The 20659-nt window shown below is 37.4% G+C and overlaps 1 protein-coding gene across 5 annotated transcripts in view; it reads right to left on the minus strand.

Annotated features, from left to right (window-relative positions):
- LOC131042252 (mediator of RNA polymerase II transcription subunit 31) overlaps nucleotides 1–20659 on the minus strand; it is a 99988-nt gene that overhangs the window by 55255 nt on the left and 24074 nt on the right. For 3 of the 5 annotated variants that reach the window (XM_057975585.2, XM_057975581.2, XM_059216949.1), the window contains 4 exons: nucleotides 4898–5045; nucleotides 4434–4531; nucleotides 3771–3867; nucleotides 3494–3572 (listed from right to left, as the gene is read on the minus strand). In XM_057975585.2, the coding sequence (XP_057831568.2) occupies nucleotides 3494–3572; nucleotides 3771–3867; nucleotides 4434–4531; nucleotides 4898–4944 (321 nt within the window). In that variant the 5' untranslated portion in view covers nucleotides 4945–5045. The remainder of the gene's footprint in view (nucleotides 1–3493; nucleotides 3573–3770; nucleotides 3868–4433; nucleotides 4532–4897; nucleotides 5046–20659) is intronic. The other 2 variants (XM_057975587.2, XM_059216950.1) reach the window with 1 other exon arrangement.

Genomic DNA, 20659 nt, shown 5'->3' on the forward strand with positions numbered 1-20659 from the left:
AAGGAATTTCCAACACTTAACCAAATTTTCACCTTTTCCAAGAATTATTTCATGACGGAAGGAATTTTCAACACTTAGTTAACTTTTCTACTTTCCTGGAATTCTTCACCTTGGGCGCATCTCTTTCTCGAGGAAGGAATTTTTTGTGCTCTTTGAATTCATCACATCCGCGGGGAGCTTTTCGACCCATTTGCCACATTTCCTATTTTTTAAGAATTTTCCTAAAATTTAGGACCCGGGTCTCAGGAGAGAGGATTATCTCACGAGTCAAAATATGCAAAACTTTCCTGATTCTGATAAAGTTTGGTGCCTAAAAATGGAATTTCAAAAAATTTCCCGAGGGGAATTTTGCTTTTCATTCCTCCTCGACCCTTGGATTTTCATGTCATAGACAAATTTCCTTAGTTTTTCGGCTTGAGCAAGGAATTCATTTTGCATGGTGGAATTCATCATTTCATCCTTGGTCATGGGAGTCTTCCGATATCTTTTGAGCGTGGAATCATCTTGGAGTAGAAATTTCATCATCATTTAAACCTTCCTTTCTTGTCTTTGAACTTGGGCATTGAACTGTCTTGATGAAGGAATTCATCCTTTACACATTTTCCAAAGCCTAGGCATTTTGGCGCCCTTTCATGTACATGGGTGGAATTTCACATTGAAGGAGGAATTCATTCTTTGTTTGAATTATCCATCATCCCTTGGATTTGGCGCCCTATGACCTTCTTGGGTGGATTTTTGACCTTGTCATGGAATTCTCTATTTGTCCTTCTTTCCATTACCTCTCTCCTATTTAGCACCCTCCTAAGGAGTAGGGCGAAGTTTGACTAAGGTCAAGGAATTCACAACTTTTTTTCCATTCTCCCTGTTGACCATGCTTTGGCACCCTTTGACTTCCTAGGGCGGCATTTTGGGTTGGAGATGGAATTCCCTCCATTTCTTGATTTCCAAGGAACCTTCATTTTGGCGCCCTTCGCCCCTACCTGGGCAGATTTCCATGCTTGTGGAGGAATTTGATGTTTACTACCAATTCAGGACATATATATATATGAAATATAACATTTAAGTATAAGTATACTTAAAGTTATATTTCATATATATTGGCAGGATGTTTGAGAGTGGTTTCAGATCTCTACGAATTATAATGCAAATTCTAGGTTTTAGGAGATCTTTTAAATTTTCTGACAGTCAAATTTCAAGCCATTTCCGGATCAAGATGAAATTTGTGGACAGATGTGAATTTCTAGACTTTGATGATTTTTCGAGCTTTCCATTCTTGGACTGGTTCCCATACTTAGCCAAATTTTGATCACACTTGTCTACCTTTTGACTCTTCCGGATTTAGAAATGAACTTCAGAAACGTTCAATCTTCAACGTCTTCAGGGATGTTCAGTTTTCAGTGTTTTCCTGTGAAGAACCTACCAAAACTAGATTTTCGCAAATAGTAAGTGTTTCAAAATGTTAGGGTTTGGACACAATAGGTCAGGAAAGCACTTACTAAAAATAGAAACTTACTAAAAATAGAAATTACTAAAAAATAGTAAATTTGATTTTTGGCAAAATGATGACATTTCAGGACTCAGTAAAATCCCTAAAAAATAGGAACTTTCTAAAAATAAAAAGTTGTTCCGTTTTCGCTCAAATTTTACTAGGAAGTTCTTTGAAGGGTCCCGATTCTAGTTATATGTTCAATTTTTCCAAAACCCTAATAAAAACCCCTAAAATATAGGACTAAAGGCAAAAACCCTAAAATTGACAAAACAGACCCTAGACTTCATCAAATTCACTCGAATGAAAAGCAGACTTAATCAATTTAACCCCTGAACAAACCATGAAAAACAAAACCAAACCAAACGAGAGGGCCTAAAAAGTAAGGGGTCCCCATCTGGGATGGAGTCATGTGTAAAAACGTCACAACAGGACCTTAGCAAGGTACATGACTTGAAGCAAAATTCACTCTAGGACCTTAGCAAGGTACATGCCCTTGGTGAAATTTCCCCTCTAAGGCTTGGACAAGGTACATGCCTTCATGAAAAAGTTCGCTCTCAGTCCTTAGCAAGGTACAGGATCCAAGTGAGAAATTTGCTCCATGTCCTTGGCAAAGTACGCTGCCTTAATGTATTTCGCTTTAAAGTTGGAGCAAGGTACATGCAAATGAGTATTTCGCTTCAAACGGGCTGCAAGGTACATGCAAATGAGTATTTCACTTCAAACAGGCTGCAAGGTATGGTTCTAGTGAAAATTTCACCCCAAATGTGTGGTAAGGGATGGGCTTTTACCAATTTTACTCAAATTAAGGAGCAGGGTACATTGTCTTGGTGGAAGAATTTACTCCAAAAATGATGCAAGGGACAGATTCAAAACAAACTCGCTCTAATCTTGACGCAAGGTACACGATCTAACCAAATTCGCTCTGATTGGAGGGCAAGGTACAGGATCTCAAAATTTGCTCTAGGACCTTTGGAAGGTACAAGATCTCAAAATTTGTTCTAGGACCTCCGGAAGGTACAAGATCAAGGTACTTAGGCAAATTTCGCTCTAGCGAGGGAGCAAGGTACTCATCCTTAGGAAAGACTCTTGACTTAGGCCTTTCACCTGACTTTGCTCAGTTTGTTCAATCCTCAAGTCTTTCACCCATGAATCATTCTTGCAACATGCTTGATGACTTACTTCACTCCACTCAGGAGACCTGTTGACGTGTTTTTTATGACAGCGTCAAACACAGAATAAAGTTGCCTAAGGGTCACTTCACTCTCTCTTGATCAAAGTGTGATTGTATGCTAAGATTGCAAGAAGTTCAAACAATCGACTCCAAGGTTCCTTTATGCTACGGACGTGACTCAGTTGGCTGATGTGATTGCCGGTAATCCAAGGGGCCTTACATTTGCATCATTATTTCACTTTTTTGTTGTGGCTGGAACTCCATCATCGGATATGGCAATTTTGCGATGCTGCTGCTTCGAATGGACTAAAATGAACTGAAAGTAAACGGGAAAGGGTTTAGAAGGATCTAAATCTAGTCCTAAGGGCAATGATATAAACAGTTAATGCTTTGGTGGACAAATTCCAAATAAACCAAGCTCTGCTTCGCCAAGATAAACTACAACTCTGCAAGAACCGGTACAATCTTCTGGGGATGCTAGAGGATTTTCAAATTGAGAAAGTACATTTGAATACCCAAAAACGGTGCAATCCAAACGACCATCCACAATCGAACTTAGCACAAATTTAGGGGGTTCAGGCTAACTTTACACTGCAACTTACAATCAGCAAGATGCAAAAAGTATGAACCATGGAAATTGATCAAACACCATTACATTCTCCATTGAAATCAAAGCACTATACTACTTCAAATATGTCTTTTTCAATAAGTTTTTCATATACTTGAATGAAAGCCTTATGAAACTGAAATACACTCAATTCAGCTCTTCCAATAAGTTTTTCAAATTTGATGCAGTTTATGCATTACATGCTTGTTGAGATTATAAAAAGTACCTTGTTTTGTGGATGTGCCATTGCATTTCGGAAATTAGCGTTTTGCAGAAGTTCAAGGAAAAATAGACAATGAGGGTACCTGTAAAAACAATAATATTATTTACAATTTCTACTATTAGCTTATTCCAATGGTCAAAGACAATAGAAAAATACATCACATGAATGAATCAAAGATGCCAATCAGCTATCAAAGCTTTTAGTGTTTAAAACAAGTAGCTCTTGCACACTAATTATCACGCCTGGTACTAATTGCATCGGATAAGGAAGGAGAAATTACATAATGAATTTTACATACTCCGGACGCTGCCAATACTGCAGATATTTTAAGTAACCAATGAATGCCTCGTCATCAAAGTAACGATTCTGAGCCAGATCTAGGAGGACAAAAGACATTCTCACTCAGTCAGAAATAATTGCAACAATAACAAACTTTAACAGATGCTTCAAAGGAAAAAAGAAAAGAGAAGGAGAAAAACAGTAAACTCTTGCTTCCGAACAAAACTCTTTCAAATGTTGAAAAGGGACTATAAAAAAATGGAAGAAAAATTCATCCAAAAAATTTCATTGCACTTCAGCAAGGAGGCAAATAGAAAGAAAATCACTCACACAAGGACACAACACCCTATAGTGATATTTTTTGACATTAAACAATATCAAGAACTACCTTCAAGTTGAATTCAACATACACAAAGGATGAAAATGCACATATAAAATTGGCCACAATGGATGCTGATTGATGACAATCTTCCCTACATTCCATACAGAACCACCATGACAGCTGAAAATTAAAATGAACATGCATATTAATGTCTCAATGATTGTTGCCACAAATGTAAAGTTATTTCCTTATTTTAATATATATCGCCCGAGAAAATGTCTGGTTTTCTATCCTGCCATGAAATCCATATATTTTATGCACAACTCCATGGCTACTACTTACAATGTATGTAAGTTGGATTGGCAAGGCACTGTATAAATTCCAATTCCAGCAAAAGCCGTTGCCTACCATCATCAGGATCTTTGTAAGCCTCCTTAGGACTGCACAACAATGTTCAGAAATCAACCCCATAGAATGCAATTGCCATAGCCTTGCATAAAAAATTGTTGGAAGCCAACTGAACAGAATAAATTGTCATAAAAACATGAATTATTTAAGTTAACTCCAGTTTAGCATTTAAGATGTACACAAACATTGAAACAAAAATGAAAACACACAATTTTGTTACTAACGGTGGATACATTTCAGACAAGTTGTGCAAATTCAATCAAGTTTGCATTTGACGCATGGAACAAGAGAGTGTAAACAGATATTGCCAAAACAAACTAGAAACATGGATGCTTCTCGGTCATTTCTGTTTTCTAAATAATGGAGTTGGAAATTTTTACAGATGAAAGGGATCATACAGAGATGAATCTGGAGATAGATCTGCACCCCCTTGCTTAGGATCCATGTCCTTTGCTTGAAGATCAATGCTGTGCACCTCTTTACTATCCTGCTCTAGTACTCTGAAATTTCTTCAACCATACAAGTGCCTTTATGTAGAGAATACCTCTGAGATAAAACAAAAGGAAAACAAGAATGCAGTCAGCACAACACAATTAGTCCCAAGCCAAGCTATGATCCATTAATTTGGAAACGCCATTCATACATGTGTAAGATATCATTCATGCATGTGTAAGATATACATCTAGTTACAGCACTATGTAATGTTGAGAACGCAAAGATATGCATCTATTTACAGCACTATATAATGTTGAGAAAGCAGTTATAGAGAGCATAGAAGAAGGTGACTGGATAGGGTGCCCTAGAGATCCTCTATCCGAGGCCAAGGGAGAGAAGGGCAGCTCTCAGTCTCCCTTGGCCTCATGTGGTCCATACCAAATGAGGTGGACTACCCAGTGAGGTATCCTATCACCATTTTCCCTAAACATGTCATCCTTGTTCTAAACTCCATGATTCATGCATCAATTCAATATAATAGAGGGCAGGAGAGTTGTCACAGCCGGGTGCCCTGGAAGTCCATCCTTCCTAGGCCCAAAGGCAGCACCCTCTGTGCCCCTTTGGCCTCATGGGACTCCCCGGTCTTAAACCATGAGGTGGCATGCCTAGAAGGTAACCCCGTCACCGTTTTCCTCAAACTTTAACTTCTCTTCCTCTATCATAATCAGTAATTAATGATAAAATTTCATGTTTCAGATTTATCATTATAGCAAGTATGCATATAATATTCAGAATAGTAATGCCCAATGAAATATCACCATTAAAACAGAAATGTACAGTCCAGAACAGTGGTATCCGATTAGAATTTACAGTATATCAGCATAATGAACAGAAATGTACAGATACCCCTATCTATTGATGTATGGTGCACAGAAAGCGATAATACTGGGCTTAACCCAATGCTGCTGCAAAAATCTCCGTCTGATGGTTCTTCCTTGAGTGCTGGAATGGTGTCTTTATATTCTTTCTCTGAGGGGTCATGCTCCTTCCCAAGGGTTTGTGTCATTTGTGAGAGACACCTTTCTTCAATTTATCACTGCCCCTTCATTAGGTTAATTAACTAATTAATCAGTTGACTAATCTGGGCAAATTAGTTCGATTTCTCATGAACAACTCATTTCTTTTATCCCTTAAATGTTAAGCAAGCCCGCTATAATCAGTTCTAGGATCCGATTCATGAAATTGTGATGTCTTACCAAGTAAGACAATTTCATCTCCTGCTGCAATAATGCTGATGAAGGTAGTTATTTTGGGGACGTGACATTTTACAAAATACAATCACATAAAAATAATTCTACAAATGCGAAAAGGCAGATGCCAAATATCAATTTGAAATTAAAGCCCAGAGCAATCAATATTAGCAGCATTCTTCCGCTGTTAGTGGATGTCAACTGAAATATGTTTCACTTTAACAAATATCAATTTACAAAACGTTTCGGGAACAGGGTAGAGCGGGGACGGTTGTACGTGTTTTGAGGACAGGAGGGAGACATTTTTTAGGGGACGGCAAGGACAGCTATTATAAAAATAGGGAAACTTTAAAAATATCGAAAATTTCAAATATTCATATGATAGCAATGATAAGGCAATCAGCATATACATCATAGAACCTCTTGTGACGTTTTCACACATCGCCCCATTGCAAATGGGGACCCCCTATTTTTAGGCCCTCTTGGTCTTTTGGCTTTTGTTCTTTGGGTCTTTTCGCGGCAGTCTCGTTAGTCTCCTTCAGGTTTGTGAGTGCGTGGGGTCATTGTGATCAAGTCTGCTTTTCGTTTGAATGAATTCAATTAAGTCTAGGGCTCATTTTATCCATTTTAGGGTTTCTGCCTTCAATCCTAGATTTTAGGGGTTTCCTTTTAGGGTTTTCAAAAATTGAACGTAGAATTGGAATCAGGACCTTTCAAGGAACCTCCCAGTGAAATTTGAATGAATTATGATTAACTTTCTATTTTTAGAAAGTTCCTATTTTTTAGGGATTTCACTGTGTCCCAAAATGTCTTCATTTTGCCAAAAATCAAACTTACTATTTTTAGTAATTTCTATTTTTAGTAAGTTTATATTTATAGTAAGTCCTCCTACGTCCTGTTTTGGGCTCTAACTCTGACATTTTGAAAAGTTTCTATTTTTGGAAAGTTCATTTGTGATAGGTTCCCACAGGCAGACAATGAAGACTGAGCATTCCTGAAGAATCTATCTAAATCCGGAAGGTCAAAAAGCAAACAAGATCGATCAAAAGTGGCTAAGTGTAGGCATCCATTCCTAAAGTGGAAAGTGATCAAAATATTCTAAGTCTGGTAGAATCCTTCATCGAACTCTAAATTCACCCAAGTGGAGGAGTCTGGAATCAAAGAAGGATAAAATGTTGAAATTCCTTCCACAGGGCAAAATAGCGCCCATGAGAGAGATAGGGCACTAAAATCACCTATGCAAGGAATGATGGAAAAGAGTGAAATTCCACTCTATGTGGAATTAGCGCCCAAAGTGTGTCTAGGGCGCTAAAGGAGATATGCCATGGAAAGCTTCGAAAATACAAAATTCCATGTGAAGGAGAAAATAGCGCCTAGCTAAGGATGAAGGTGTCAAAATCATTGTCATGGAGAACTCCCGAAGCCAGGTAAAATCCTTCACCAACATGAAACTGCACCCTAAAAGAAGAATAGGCGCTAAAGCCCTGAGGGTCATGGAAAACACTCAATACTCCAAATTCCCTCTCCAACAGTATAATAGCGCCCTAGAGGAAGGTGAGGCGCTAATTTTGTGTTGACAAGGAAAGTGCCAAAAAACCTCAAATTCCATGCCTCATGCAAAAATCCGCCCAAGGAAGTCATAGGGCGCCAAATCCATGGAGGCATGGAAAAATGCGAAACGAAGGGATTCCACACCACAAACAAAATAGCACCCAAGGTGTGAGAAGGGCGCCAAACAAATGTTGTCATGGAATGAATGAACGAAATGAATTCCTTCCCTGCATACAAATTCCACCCAAGCTTGACCATGAGCACCAAAATGAAAGATCTGAAGGAAAACTAGAAGGTGATGGATTCCTTGACGGCATGAAAATGATCAAGTTCCTTTATCAAAGAAAATTCCAAGTCCAAGGTCGAGAATAAAGGTTTTTTTTTTATAAGGCAAGGAGGAAATTTGAAGGTCAAGAAAGGAAAGGAAAAGCAAGAAATCCCCTCAAGAAAATTTTTTAAATTTCCATTTTTAGGCACCAAATCTTGTCGGAATCCGAAAGTTTTTGTAGATTTGGACTCATGAGAGAAATCTCTCTCCTAGACCCAGGTCCTAAATTTTAGGAAAATTCCTAAAAAATAGGAGATGGTGGAAAATTGTTGAAACTCTCTTCCAAAGCAAGGAAAGTTGAAAAAACTTCAAGAAAATGCATCCAAAGTCAAAGATTCTCTCCTGAAGTTTTCACTCTCCAAGGGTTTCTCACCAAGTGGCAGCCAAGTCAGCACATATTGAATTAATGGCAGATTCCTTTTGCACACGCTCGTCACGTCCAGGAGATGATGGTGCATTTATGGTTTCATGGTGCCACATTCATTGCTAGAATATTTGACCAAAGGACGGCTAAGTCAAATGCATGGTGGGGTGGTGGAGCATCTTTTGCATGTTGTCGTCGCATGCGAGAAAGGTGGACACTTATGACAATATGGCAATTTTGCATGTAGAACATTCAGCGCATGTGGGTGAATTTGGTAAAGATGGTGCATTTAATGAACAAATGGATGTTATTTTGGGTACTTTTGAATTATTTGTATAAGGCATGATGGGTTATTAATTGTCGGTTCCCACCTTGTTGCATCATGTGTGTAGAATCTTTTAGGAATTAGGGTTTTGCATGTAATCATGGCTCGAGGCCTATATAAAGGGGTGACCCCCCTCATTTGCAAAGAGGAGAGATTGTTTTATGAGATTGTTGCATTAAGATTGTTGAAGTAGCCAACTTAATACATTGTTCAATTTGATGGTGTATTCTTGTTCTATTTTAGCAATCTGCATGGTCTTGCTCTCTTCAGTTAGAATAGATGTTGATTTATGTTGTTAGAAGAACTGGATTTGATAGGATTATTTGTTGCAGAGTCCGAGCTCATACTTTTTGTGTGCAGCTGGTTGTTGCACACTTTGCAAAATTAGCCTGAGCCTATTATATGAGTACGCTTAACTTCGATTACCAATGAAGATTGTTCGACTTGATGGTCTTTGTTGGTGATTTGAAAAACCTCTGCACATCCTCTGAAGATTGCACTGCCTTTGCATAGTTCTGCTCTGTTGGCAAAACGAAGCGTGGTTTGACTTTGCATGAGTGATCATGTCTCCTTGTTCGTAGGATTAGATTAGTCTTAGCCTAGTTTTCTAAACCCTTTACTCATTTTACTTTTCTGCATATCTTAACCCAAAAAAATCCAACAAACAAAGCTTTCATTGCAAATCATTCGCATAGAAATCCTTGAACCCGCAAGTTGGTTAACATCTTCTATGAGCATACGTAAGGCCCCTTGGGTTAACAGCAAACCCATCAACTAGCTGAGTCACGTCCACGCGCAAAGGAACCTTGAGATTAGCTGTTTGATCTTTCATTGCAATCTTAGCATACGGCCTAATTTTAAACAAGAGAGAGTGAAGTGACCATTGGAAACTTTATTCTATGTTCGGTGTAGTCCTAAAAAACACGTCAACAGAACCTTAACACATAATATTGGAGTTCATTTTATATTTTTATTTCATAGAAAGTGACAAACAAATGAAGTTTTAACAAAATTTAATTGCATTCATTGTCAAAACACATGACATATTATATAAAAATTGCATCAAAATGCCCGAAGGTTACAAGTTTCAACTACAAAATGACAAATGTGAAATATATAGAAATATCAATGTGCAGACTGTTGTTTGTCCTTAATTAGCCTCTCCTAACACTGCATCAAAATCGGACTCTAAGTCACTACCACGTCGTGCAACCCAGAAAACACATCACAAAATTATCTTAATCTTTTTTTTCAAGTCAATCTCATTCTCTTCATTAGAAAATCTACATGAAATATAACATTTAAGTATAAGTGGCATTTCAATATGTCTTTTTCCTTTCTTATACTTTAAGTTATATTTCATGTATATATTGGTAGGATGTTTGAGAGTGGTTTCAGATCTCTAGGAATTATAATGCAAATTCTAGGTTTTAGAAGATCTTTTAAATTTTCAGACAGTCAAATTTCAGTAATCAATAGGCTCCTATTAGCATTCTCTTGCCCTATCTATCTCACTCACTTTATCTACCCCGAATTTTAGACCTATCTATCTCCCTATCACTCTTCCTCTATCCCCTCTCTCTACCACTCTCTATCTCAGTCTCTCCTCTCCCCCAAGATCTAGAACAATCATTATATGTAATTTTGTAAACATTTATAAACTTATGCTGCTATTATAGATTTTAAAGTTTGAAACTAAGCATGAATGATGAAATTTCAAATATTGGGTGTTTGGAGATCATATGGCATGTGTAATGTTTCAATTATGGCTCTTATGTTTTCTAAATTTATTAATTTCTTTATGTTTTTTTTGTAAAACTACGGTTTTTGTTTATGTCGAGTCTTTTGCGAGTCCGAGTCCGAGTCCAATTTTTTGGTTTGCCAAGTTTCTGGCGAGTTCGAGCTTTAAAACTTTGCTACCACCATGAGAGGTATCTCATCCAATTGTGCTCTTTTTCCTTCAGTTCTTCAGAATTTGCATATTGACACATTTTTGTTTTGCATGTTTTATTGTTGTTTTTAGGTTTAGGGATTTTGCAAAGGTATGCGAGGGCCCTTGTGGGCCCCCAACTTAAAGTCGCCTTTGGTATAGGGGACAACTAGCCATCCCTAACTATTTCCACTTTTTTTGCCCACATACTAGAAACATTTCCAATTTTTTTCTGATTTTTGGGGACGGCATGAAACAGCAGGGGACATTTCCAAGGTGTCCTTGCATCCCCCATGCGTTTCCAACCCGGGACAGCTTGATTTTGGTTGTGTATGTATCCCCGAGTAATATAGCAAATATGCAAATGACTTTCATGTTGTTTGTGACAATGTTTGTGTTGAACACTACCGAATGCTGAAAGGGGGCATGAATCAGTATTCATGAAATATCATCAAATTAAAGAGTTTCTAACTTCACCATTCATCAACATTAATGAGCAAAACATAAATTGCAGTAACACCATGACACCAATTTTTTACGTGGAAAACCCAAACTGGGAAAAACCATGCTGAGAATTAAACTCACAATATATAATAATTGTTTTAAAGTCAACAAGGCTTCTTGCCAAAAAGAGCTTACTACTCCAGACTTGCAGACTAAGACGCACAGACTCAGGCAAGATACAAAATAGAGACTTGCTCTGTTGAATATCACTTCTTCAAAGCAAGATACAAACTGATCTAATAAAGCAATAAGAATGATAAATTGAATTGTACACAAAATGCATATGTTAGAATGCAAATAACAGTTCCATGAATATACTCATCTGACTGCTCTGCATACCTCCAAATCACTGCTCTTACTCACTTCGCACACCAATCATCTATCCATCCTACATTCACATTACTTCTGCTTCTCTCATATACCTATTTCTCATCTACATTCATGATCCACATCTATTACAACCAGTATATACCAATCGGATCAAGAACAATTATCACTAGATTGGCCAAGCATGTATGTGATGTGTATATAGCATTGACCCAAAAAATATATTATCCGAAAGGTAAAACAATATATACCAAGTCGGCACTCCTTCCAACTAATACCAAAAACATTTTGCATCCAACCGCTCAAACCAAAAACCACAAACCGGTACCACCAAAAATTTGTATTATGCAACGCATTGCTTACCCTGAACCAAAAACAAATAAAGCAGTTCACCCAAGGGAGCCATAACATCTATCTTAACCAAACATAATTTTCTGAGATATATCCGGAACAAATATTTATTCCGGTCCACGATAGGTTCCTCCAAAGCAATCACTAGAAGTATTTCCAAACCAAGTGAAAAACACCAAACCTCCCAAAACAAACTGACACATCATTCCATATCTTCTTATCAGAATAATGTCGAGACTCGAGAGAACAAAACATCCAAACCACCGACTAATCATATCCAATATCTAGATCACCAATAACAAATGGGGCAATATGAGATCTGCAAAGGTTTTGACATCAATGACATCGAAATGTGTAACAATTTGTTCATCAACCGCACTTACATGAGTAATAAAACAGTAAAAGTTTGAGAGATTATACCACAAATCAATAGCATGGTATAGCCACATCAAAAGAGATTCAAACTCCAAAACTATTGCACAAGTTACAAATCAAAATTCTTCAATCTGATACAATTAATGAAAATAATTTGTTTGACAACCAATTTATTAGTTTTACCATGTCCCTCCTAAGTGAATTAATCTCAAGCAAATTTCAGCCTTTCACCAACGAAGTATATAAGAATTGTCGACATTCATATAGCTTGCTTGCTTAAAAACCCGATGACTAAAAAAAAATCAAATTAAACAAGGATAGCCCATTAATGATGATTTTAGTTTTGAGGTACTTTATTAATGCTGGTTTTCTGTTATTTCCATTTTTCCAAACTAGGTTTCCATATTTTGAAAGAAACGTGGCATCCATGACTACAAGCGGAAAAAGTGGCAAGTCTAAGGACCCTTGCTAGAAACATAGAACAAAAGGTCCAAAAAGGGAATGGTATTTGCAACCGTTATACAAAGGATATAAGAGGAGGTATAAATCATTGGAAATATCACCTTGTATAAGTCCCTTGCTGAGAAATCACACCATGTACTGAAGCAACTCTAGAAATTCAAAATGAGGCGAGAACTCTCCTTTAAACATATGTGCGAAAAAAAATAAAGAACAAATGGACAATAAAGGCAATGGGAACCTCACCCACATTTCCCTACTCTACAAGGTCAAACACTAAGAGAGATATGGGGAGCCCTTCTTCCATTGGGCCACAAGTATGAAGATTAGATAGTTTGGACAACCATAATTCTAAATGTTTGTTCCTCATAACACATTTCATGTGCAAACTTTGTTGGAGTGTACTACATGGAATAGGGAATTGCATAATGAGGCAAAATTGGCATGCACCAAATCTTGGTACTACAATAGTATTCCTTTTAATGTCGCTTCAAATTCTTATTGGAAGCAACTAGTTACCACATTGATAGTGCCTGTAAGGAGTTCAAACCCTAAGCAGTTATGAATTAAGTGGCCAATTATTGGAGGATGATGTCCAATAACACAAATAGACTAGTAGAGAAACAAAACAAATGTTGCAACATTTTAGTTGATGAGTGAATAGATGCTAGGAATAGAACACTCATTAACTTTTTAGTGGCCTCGAGAAATTTAGTTAGTAATTTTGAAATCAATTGATGCCTCCAATGAAATTTAAAAATGTTGAGAACTTGTGTATCTTGTTGAATGAAATGGTGACGGAAGTGGAAATAGATTATGTTAATTAAATAGTGACAAACAATGTATCTACATATGTGATAGCCGGTAGACTACTAAAGGTGAGGAACCCTATATTGTTTTAGAGCCTTACCACCCACTATTCTACCCTTCTCCTTGAGGGCATAGAGAAATTAAGTTGGGTGAGGAATACAATAGAAGATGCAAAGAATATTACCAAATACATCTACAACCATACATGGGTCCCAAATCTCATGAGAAAGCATACTAATATACTAATGGTAAGGAGTTTGTGCATAGAAGAGTCACATGCTTTGACACTAATTTGCTCACTTTGCGAAGCATAACAGCTACGTTGCCCAACCTAAAGCACATGTTTGTGTGAATATAGTGTTTGCAAAGTCCTTATTGTCTACGTAACCTAGGGACACGTCCTCGGCCTAAAAATCCCCCGTCTCGATCCCAAGGATGTTCCAAGGACAGCCAAGGGATGTTTACCCCCATCCCCAATCTACAAAAATTCCCAAGAAACGCCTCAAGAACAAGGGGACACCAGCCCCAGCCACAGGGGACGTTTGATCGTCTCGAGGATAGAGGGGGACGTCTGGGATGTCCCTCAATCTTCTCGGGGACGACCGGACATCCCCTATGGCTGGGGCATTTTTTGCAAGTTTAAAACATCAAAAAGTTAACATTATTTTCGATTTCTTTTTTTGTATTGTGGACCCCTACCTCCAAAAACACCCTAAAGCTATTGCATCACACAATTTGACTCATTTGGTCATTCGTGTGAGAAGAAAAAACTTGGAGCAGCAAGAGGGTTTGAAGGAAGCCATTGAAAGAGGAGATGCAGCAAGTAATAGAAGGCAAAGTGGTTCAAACTAGGTCAAGTATCTTCCTTCAAGCATGAAAGAGGCAAGTTTCATTCTTCCAGTTTCTAATTTTCCATTTTTTTTCAAAAATTGAATAATGAAATCAGAAAAATGTCTTTTTTTATTTTTTGTATTTGATCAAATTAAACTTGCATTCAAACTCAAAAAAAGAATGAGCAGTAGTGAGGGTCATAGTAGTAGTGAGAATGAAATGGAAGTGGTTGGTGGAAATGCATGTGGAAGTGTTAAGAGAATTGTTAATGTGAGGATCCAGTTAACACTGAGAGGCGGGGTGAATCAGTGATAACAATAGACTGCAAACTTTCACCAATCTGAACAATACTTCACAAAACAATTCATAACCACTACCGATACCTAATCTAACAATCACTTAACGCAGATTTACCAAAACATTACTGGTAGTAACTTAAGTGTTCATCATTAAGTAAAGACATCAAATGCATAACTTAACAATCCATCCACAACATGAACACAAGGATTTTTCACTTAGAAACCCAAATGGGAAAAACAACAGTGGGAATTGGTACCCACAAAATGTTGCACTCTTTCGGAATGTGTCATGTTAGGTGCCTAGCCCGGTTAGGAGCCTAGCCCAACAATGCTCGGTTAAGAACAGACCCTGTTAGGAGTCACCCGGTCAAGGGGTTTTATAGCTTAGCTCTGTTAGAAGCTTTACCCTGTTAGGAGTAACCTCGCTAGAGGATTTAAACTCAAGTTGTTGAGCAACCCGATTAAGGGATTTTAACAAGATCAAGCGTATAAAGACCTACCCGGTTAAGGGATTTAAATGTTGTTGCAACTGTTAGGAAACAACAGATAATTGATCTGGACTCAGCATTTCATAGCTTGCTATTACATATCCTTGTCAGCTCCAATCTGCTTCTCTCATGCAGACATATCAATCTGGTTCAACACACACACACTTCTCTGATTACCAACACACTCAATCTTCTCAAACTCGGCCTAAATACATTTTACAATTAGGTCAGTTACAAAACCCTAACCTACAATGAATCTACATCATAGATCATATCAGATCATTAAAAATCATTACAGATCATCATACAGATCATTACAACAAATTACAAGACAATTACAGTCGTTGAATGATCAAAACTCATCACTGCACATTGATCTGATAAGATGTCAAACCCTTATCACATTCTGCTAAGCACTTCACTGCTTCCCAAGAAATTCAATCCTTGTACGCGCCAAAACAGCATCTTATCTTTTCACACGGATTTTGACACGTCGTCGTCAATTTATGAACATGAAAAGAATCACCGCCAAACCATAAATCATCACCGGTCAACAATCTTGATACCGGTTCTCAAACCCTAGCTGATTATACAACAGTCAATAACAAATATGACTTCCGGTTCTCCAAACATGATGCGGTTCATGTCATAGACTCATTATGATATCATAAGCACACATTCCAAACCACAACACCTAACTCAACATGGATATCTACCGCAATCATCTCCTTCACTATTCCTACTTATTGGTTCACTGTCACTTGACAGTTTTGCTTTCCAACTCAATCCAATTCAATCCATTACCGGTTAGACTTAACTAGTAGACTTAGATGAAATACCAAGCATAAACAAACATGTACAAATATGGTTGCCATCAATGACAACACAAATAACTGATCATCATATCCTAGTTATATCATCACCAACAGTCCTTTACCAGTACACCATCATCTCCATCAATTATTCCAACATGCCAGCAATCTCCCCCTTTGGCATTGATGGCAACACAAAAAAATGCAACACCAAAATCTAATCATGAAACCTATTATATCACTGTCTGGTCATCAGTTCTTCTCCTTTGCTCTTTATTGCTCTTCTCCCCATGACTGTTACATTTCTTCTCCCCCTTTGACAGCAATGCCAAAGGTGCAAAGGCATCTTCAGTCATCGTCTCTATTGCTCCCCCTGAGGAGTAACCCACTTCTCATCAATCCACAGTGAAAGTTATTCAAGAATTCCACTGGATTGATGCTTCACTAGCATCCTAGTTGATCTTGGGTAGGGGTATAACCCCTAACTTACCTCTGAGATATTCAAAGGTAGCCTTAGGCAATGGTTTTGTGAATATATCTACCAATTGCTCTTTACTAGACACATGCTCCAATCTCACTTTCTTTTCCTGTACTCTTTCTCTCAGAAAGTGATACTTCAATTCAATATGTTTGGTCCTTGCATGCAGTACTGGGTTCTTGGATATGTTTATAGCACTGGTGTTATCACAATGTATAATCACCGATTCTGTCATATCTTGCTTGAATCCTTCCAAGACATGTCTCATCAATATAGCTTGTGTACAATTCATTGATGCAGCCACATATTCTACTTCAGCTATAGACTGAGATATACAAGTATGTTTCTTACTCATCCAAGATACCAGTCTGCCACCTAGTAAGAATGCACCACCGGTTGTGCTCTTTTGGTCATCTACATTCCCTGCCCAATCAACATCAGTGAATACCTGCAAAGAAAAATTGCCTCTGTATGGATACCATAATCCATAATCAACAGTCCCTCTAAGATATCTGAATATCCTCTTCACTGTTGTCATATGTGTCTCCTTAGGGCTCTTCTGAAATCTTGCTACTAAACCAACTGCATGGGCAATATCCGGTCTACTATGAACAACATAATGCAATTTTCCAATCGTGGACCTATATTCCTTCTCATCCACAGAGGGTGAATCATCCTCTTTTGACAATCTGCAACCAATAACCATAGGGGTTCCAACCGGTTTACAGTCTTCCATTCCAAAGGTCTTTAACACTTCCTTCACATACTTGGGCTGACAAATAAAAATACCACCTTTCAGTTGTTGGACCTGCAATCCAATGAAAAATTTAATCTCACCTATAAGAAACATCTCAATTTTTTTCTTCATCTCATCTGCAAAAGTCATACTCATATCATAATTTCCTCCAAATATAATGTCATCAACAAATACTTCTGCAATCAACATCTTGTCTCCTTCAGTTTTCAAATAAATATTGTTGTCCTCACTAGTTCTCTGAAATCCTATCTTTATCAGATGTGCATGAAGTCTTTCAAACCATGCCCTTGGTGCTTGCTTCAATCCATATAGTGCCTTATGCAGTTTGCATACCATATCCTTATCTTCTGTCAATGCAAACCCATCTGGCTGTTCAATATACACCTCCTTTAAGAATACCATTCAAAAATGTTGACTTAACATCCATTTGATAGACTTTGAAGCCTTTAAATGTTGTAAATGCAAGTAGCATCCTAACTCCTTCAAGCCTAGCAACCAGTGCAAAGGTCTCTCCATAATCTTCACCTTCTTCTTGTGCATACCCTTTGTGTTATGAGACTTTTTCCCGTGAAAGAATTTTTAATAAAGGAATATATAAATCAAAGTAATTAAAAAAAATTATTATAATGAAAGGGTGTGACTTTTGTAACCACCGTTGGTATTATTTAAATTAATAGAGATTGGAAGTATGGAGGGGATACACGAAGAATAATACAGAGAAGGATTAATTTAAAGGAGCACAAGAGAGGGGATAGTTAAGGGTCTGGTGGTTGGGCATTGGGCATTGGAGAAGGGGCATGCAGTGTGTGTCCAACTCGGGGTACAGCGTACACCCGGGAGTGTCCTGGCCAGGGCTATGTTTATTTCATGTCGTGAAGGCATGTGGGGTTCTGTGTAAGAACCGTGTTTATTTCATGTCGTGAAGGCATGTGGGGTTTTGTGTAAGAACCGTGTCCTCTTGGAGTGCTCCCTTGCCTAGAAACCCTATACCTATACCTAATTCTCTGCCTGCAGGAAAGCATCATCTTCGTGATTTACAAATATGTATTAATCAATTTCATATAATCATTGCCCTAATGTTTCACTGCTGCAAATTATTATCACAATGTTTTATTACTGATTATTGATGTACATTCATATTTATAAAAGTTCATCTTTAGTATAAGGTTCATTTAATATAAAATAATATAATATTTATGAGTGATTAGTTTATCATTACCTTGAATAATTACTTCTAAAACTTTATTAAAATATTGTGTAAACACTTCATAGTAAATAATAAATTAAACACCTTTCTTTTAAATTATTTATATTAGGTAAAAGGTTAATTACATTAGGTTTAACTTAATATTTGATTTATTTAATCCGCTGCAAATACTTAATTAATCATAGGGGAAAAGTACCATTACACTTTGCATACTAGTCTTGCCTTATTTCTTACAACTTCTCCATCTTTATTCAACTTGTTTCTAAATACCCACTTTGTACCAATCACATTTTTATCATCAGGTCTAGGAACAAGTGACCAAGTGTTGTTTTTCTCAATCCGATCAAGTTCTTCATTCATTGAATTTAACCAATCATCATCCTTAAGGGCTTCTCTAACTGTCTTCGGTTCAACTGTAGAAATCAGACAAAAGCTTTCTCTGATTTTCCTTCTAGTCTGTACTCCAGCATTCTTGTCACCTATGATCTGGTCTTCAGAATGATTTAACCTTGCATATCTAGGAATTACCTGCTCCGGTTCAATAACCTCTTCTTGTTCTTCATCTTCTACTGGTTGAGCATCTTCCACTGCATTGTTCTGCTCAACATCTTTCTGCACATCCGGTTCAATAAACACGAGTTTTTGTTCATCATCTGCTGGATCAGATTTGCTGGTATCATCAGTTTTATCAGGAAATTCATCAATCTTTACATTCACACTCTCCACAATCATCTTTGTCCTTTTGTTGTAACACTTGAAAGCTTTACTCTTAGTGGAGTAGCCAAGAAATGTTCCTTCATCACTCTTAGCATCAAATTTACCAATATAATCATCTCTTTTTATAAAACATCTACTGCCAAAAATTTTGAAGTAAATAACACTAGGAGCTCTACCATACCATAACTCATAAGGTGTCTTATCATTACCTTTCTTCACCAGTATCCGATTCAATGTGTATACAGCAGTACTGACTGCTTCTCTCCAGAACATCTTAGGCACATCTCCCTGTATCAACATAGTCCTTGCTGCTTTAACAATGGTCCGGTTTCTCCTTTCTGCAATTCCATTCTGTTGTGGTGTCCTTGGAGCAAATAACTGCCTCTTTATTCCATTTCCATCACAATATCTCACAAACTCATCAAATGTAAACTCTCCACCCTGGTCTGATCTCAGGCACTTAAGATTCTTACCGGTTTCCTTTTCTACGAAGGCCTTGAATACCTTGAACTTGTTGAAAGCATCTGACTTTTCCTTTAGAAAAGTAACCCACATCATTCTAGAAAAATCATCGGTAAATATCATGAAATACTTGTCACCATAAAAACTTCTAGTCCTCATAGGACCACATAAGTCAGTGTGCACCAAATCTAGAATATACTCAAAAGAAAAAGATTTGCTCTTAAAAGAAGATGTAGTCATCTTACCCAACTGACATACTTTACACAACGCATTGTCTGGTTTAACAAGTTGTTGCATACCTCTAACCATACTAGATTTGCTGACCTTAACCATATTATCAAAGTTCACATGACAAAACCTTCTATGCCATGACCAGCTGCTATCTTCAACCTTAGCAACCAAACAACTATTCACATTAGCATTCAGATAGAATAAGTTACCTTTAGTTTGTTTACCAGTAGCAATCAGTTCTCCTTTGCATCCTAAGATCCTGGAAACTCCATTCTTAAACTCAAGATGATAACCTTTGTCATTCAACTGACCAACACTCAACAAGTTATGTTTTAAACCTTCAACCCAAAATACATCATCAGCATTACTCGTACCATTCAAAGAGATAGAACCTTTACCTTTAACCATACAAGGTGAATTGTTTCCAAATCTTACTACACTGCCATCAAATTCTTTAAGAGAAATAAACTTGTTCTTATCACCAATCATATGGTGTGAGCAACCACTATCAATAATCCATTCATCACTGTTGTCAATGCGAGATACTAAAGCCTTCTTATCAGACAGATCTTCCTTAATAGCAACAAAGACAATCTCATTGTCTTCATCCTTAGATTCCTCATCAGTAACACCTTCATCAACTGCATCATAACACTGTTTCTTTCCTTTTCCCTTATATTTTCTAAACTTTTCCTTTTGATCATTATTAGGACAGTGTGCAGCAATATGCCCTATCTTGTTACAAGAGAAACATTTGAGAGGCAACTTACCTTTGTACTTACCAATGCCTCTAGGAAGTCTTTTAGCCAATAGAGACTCAAACTCCATCAGATTACCTTCATCATCCATATCAGCTTTACTACCGCCAA

The sequence above is a fragment of the Cryptomeria japonica genome, chromosome 1, assembly GCF_030272615.1.
Source record: "Cryptomeria japonica chromosome 1, Sugi_1.0, whole genome shotgun sequence".
NCBI lineage: Eukaryota > Viridiplantae > Streptophyta > Pinopsida > Cupressales > Cupressaceae > Cryptomeria > Cryptomeria japonica.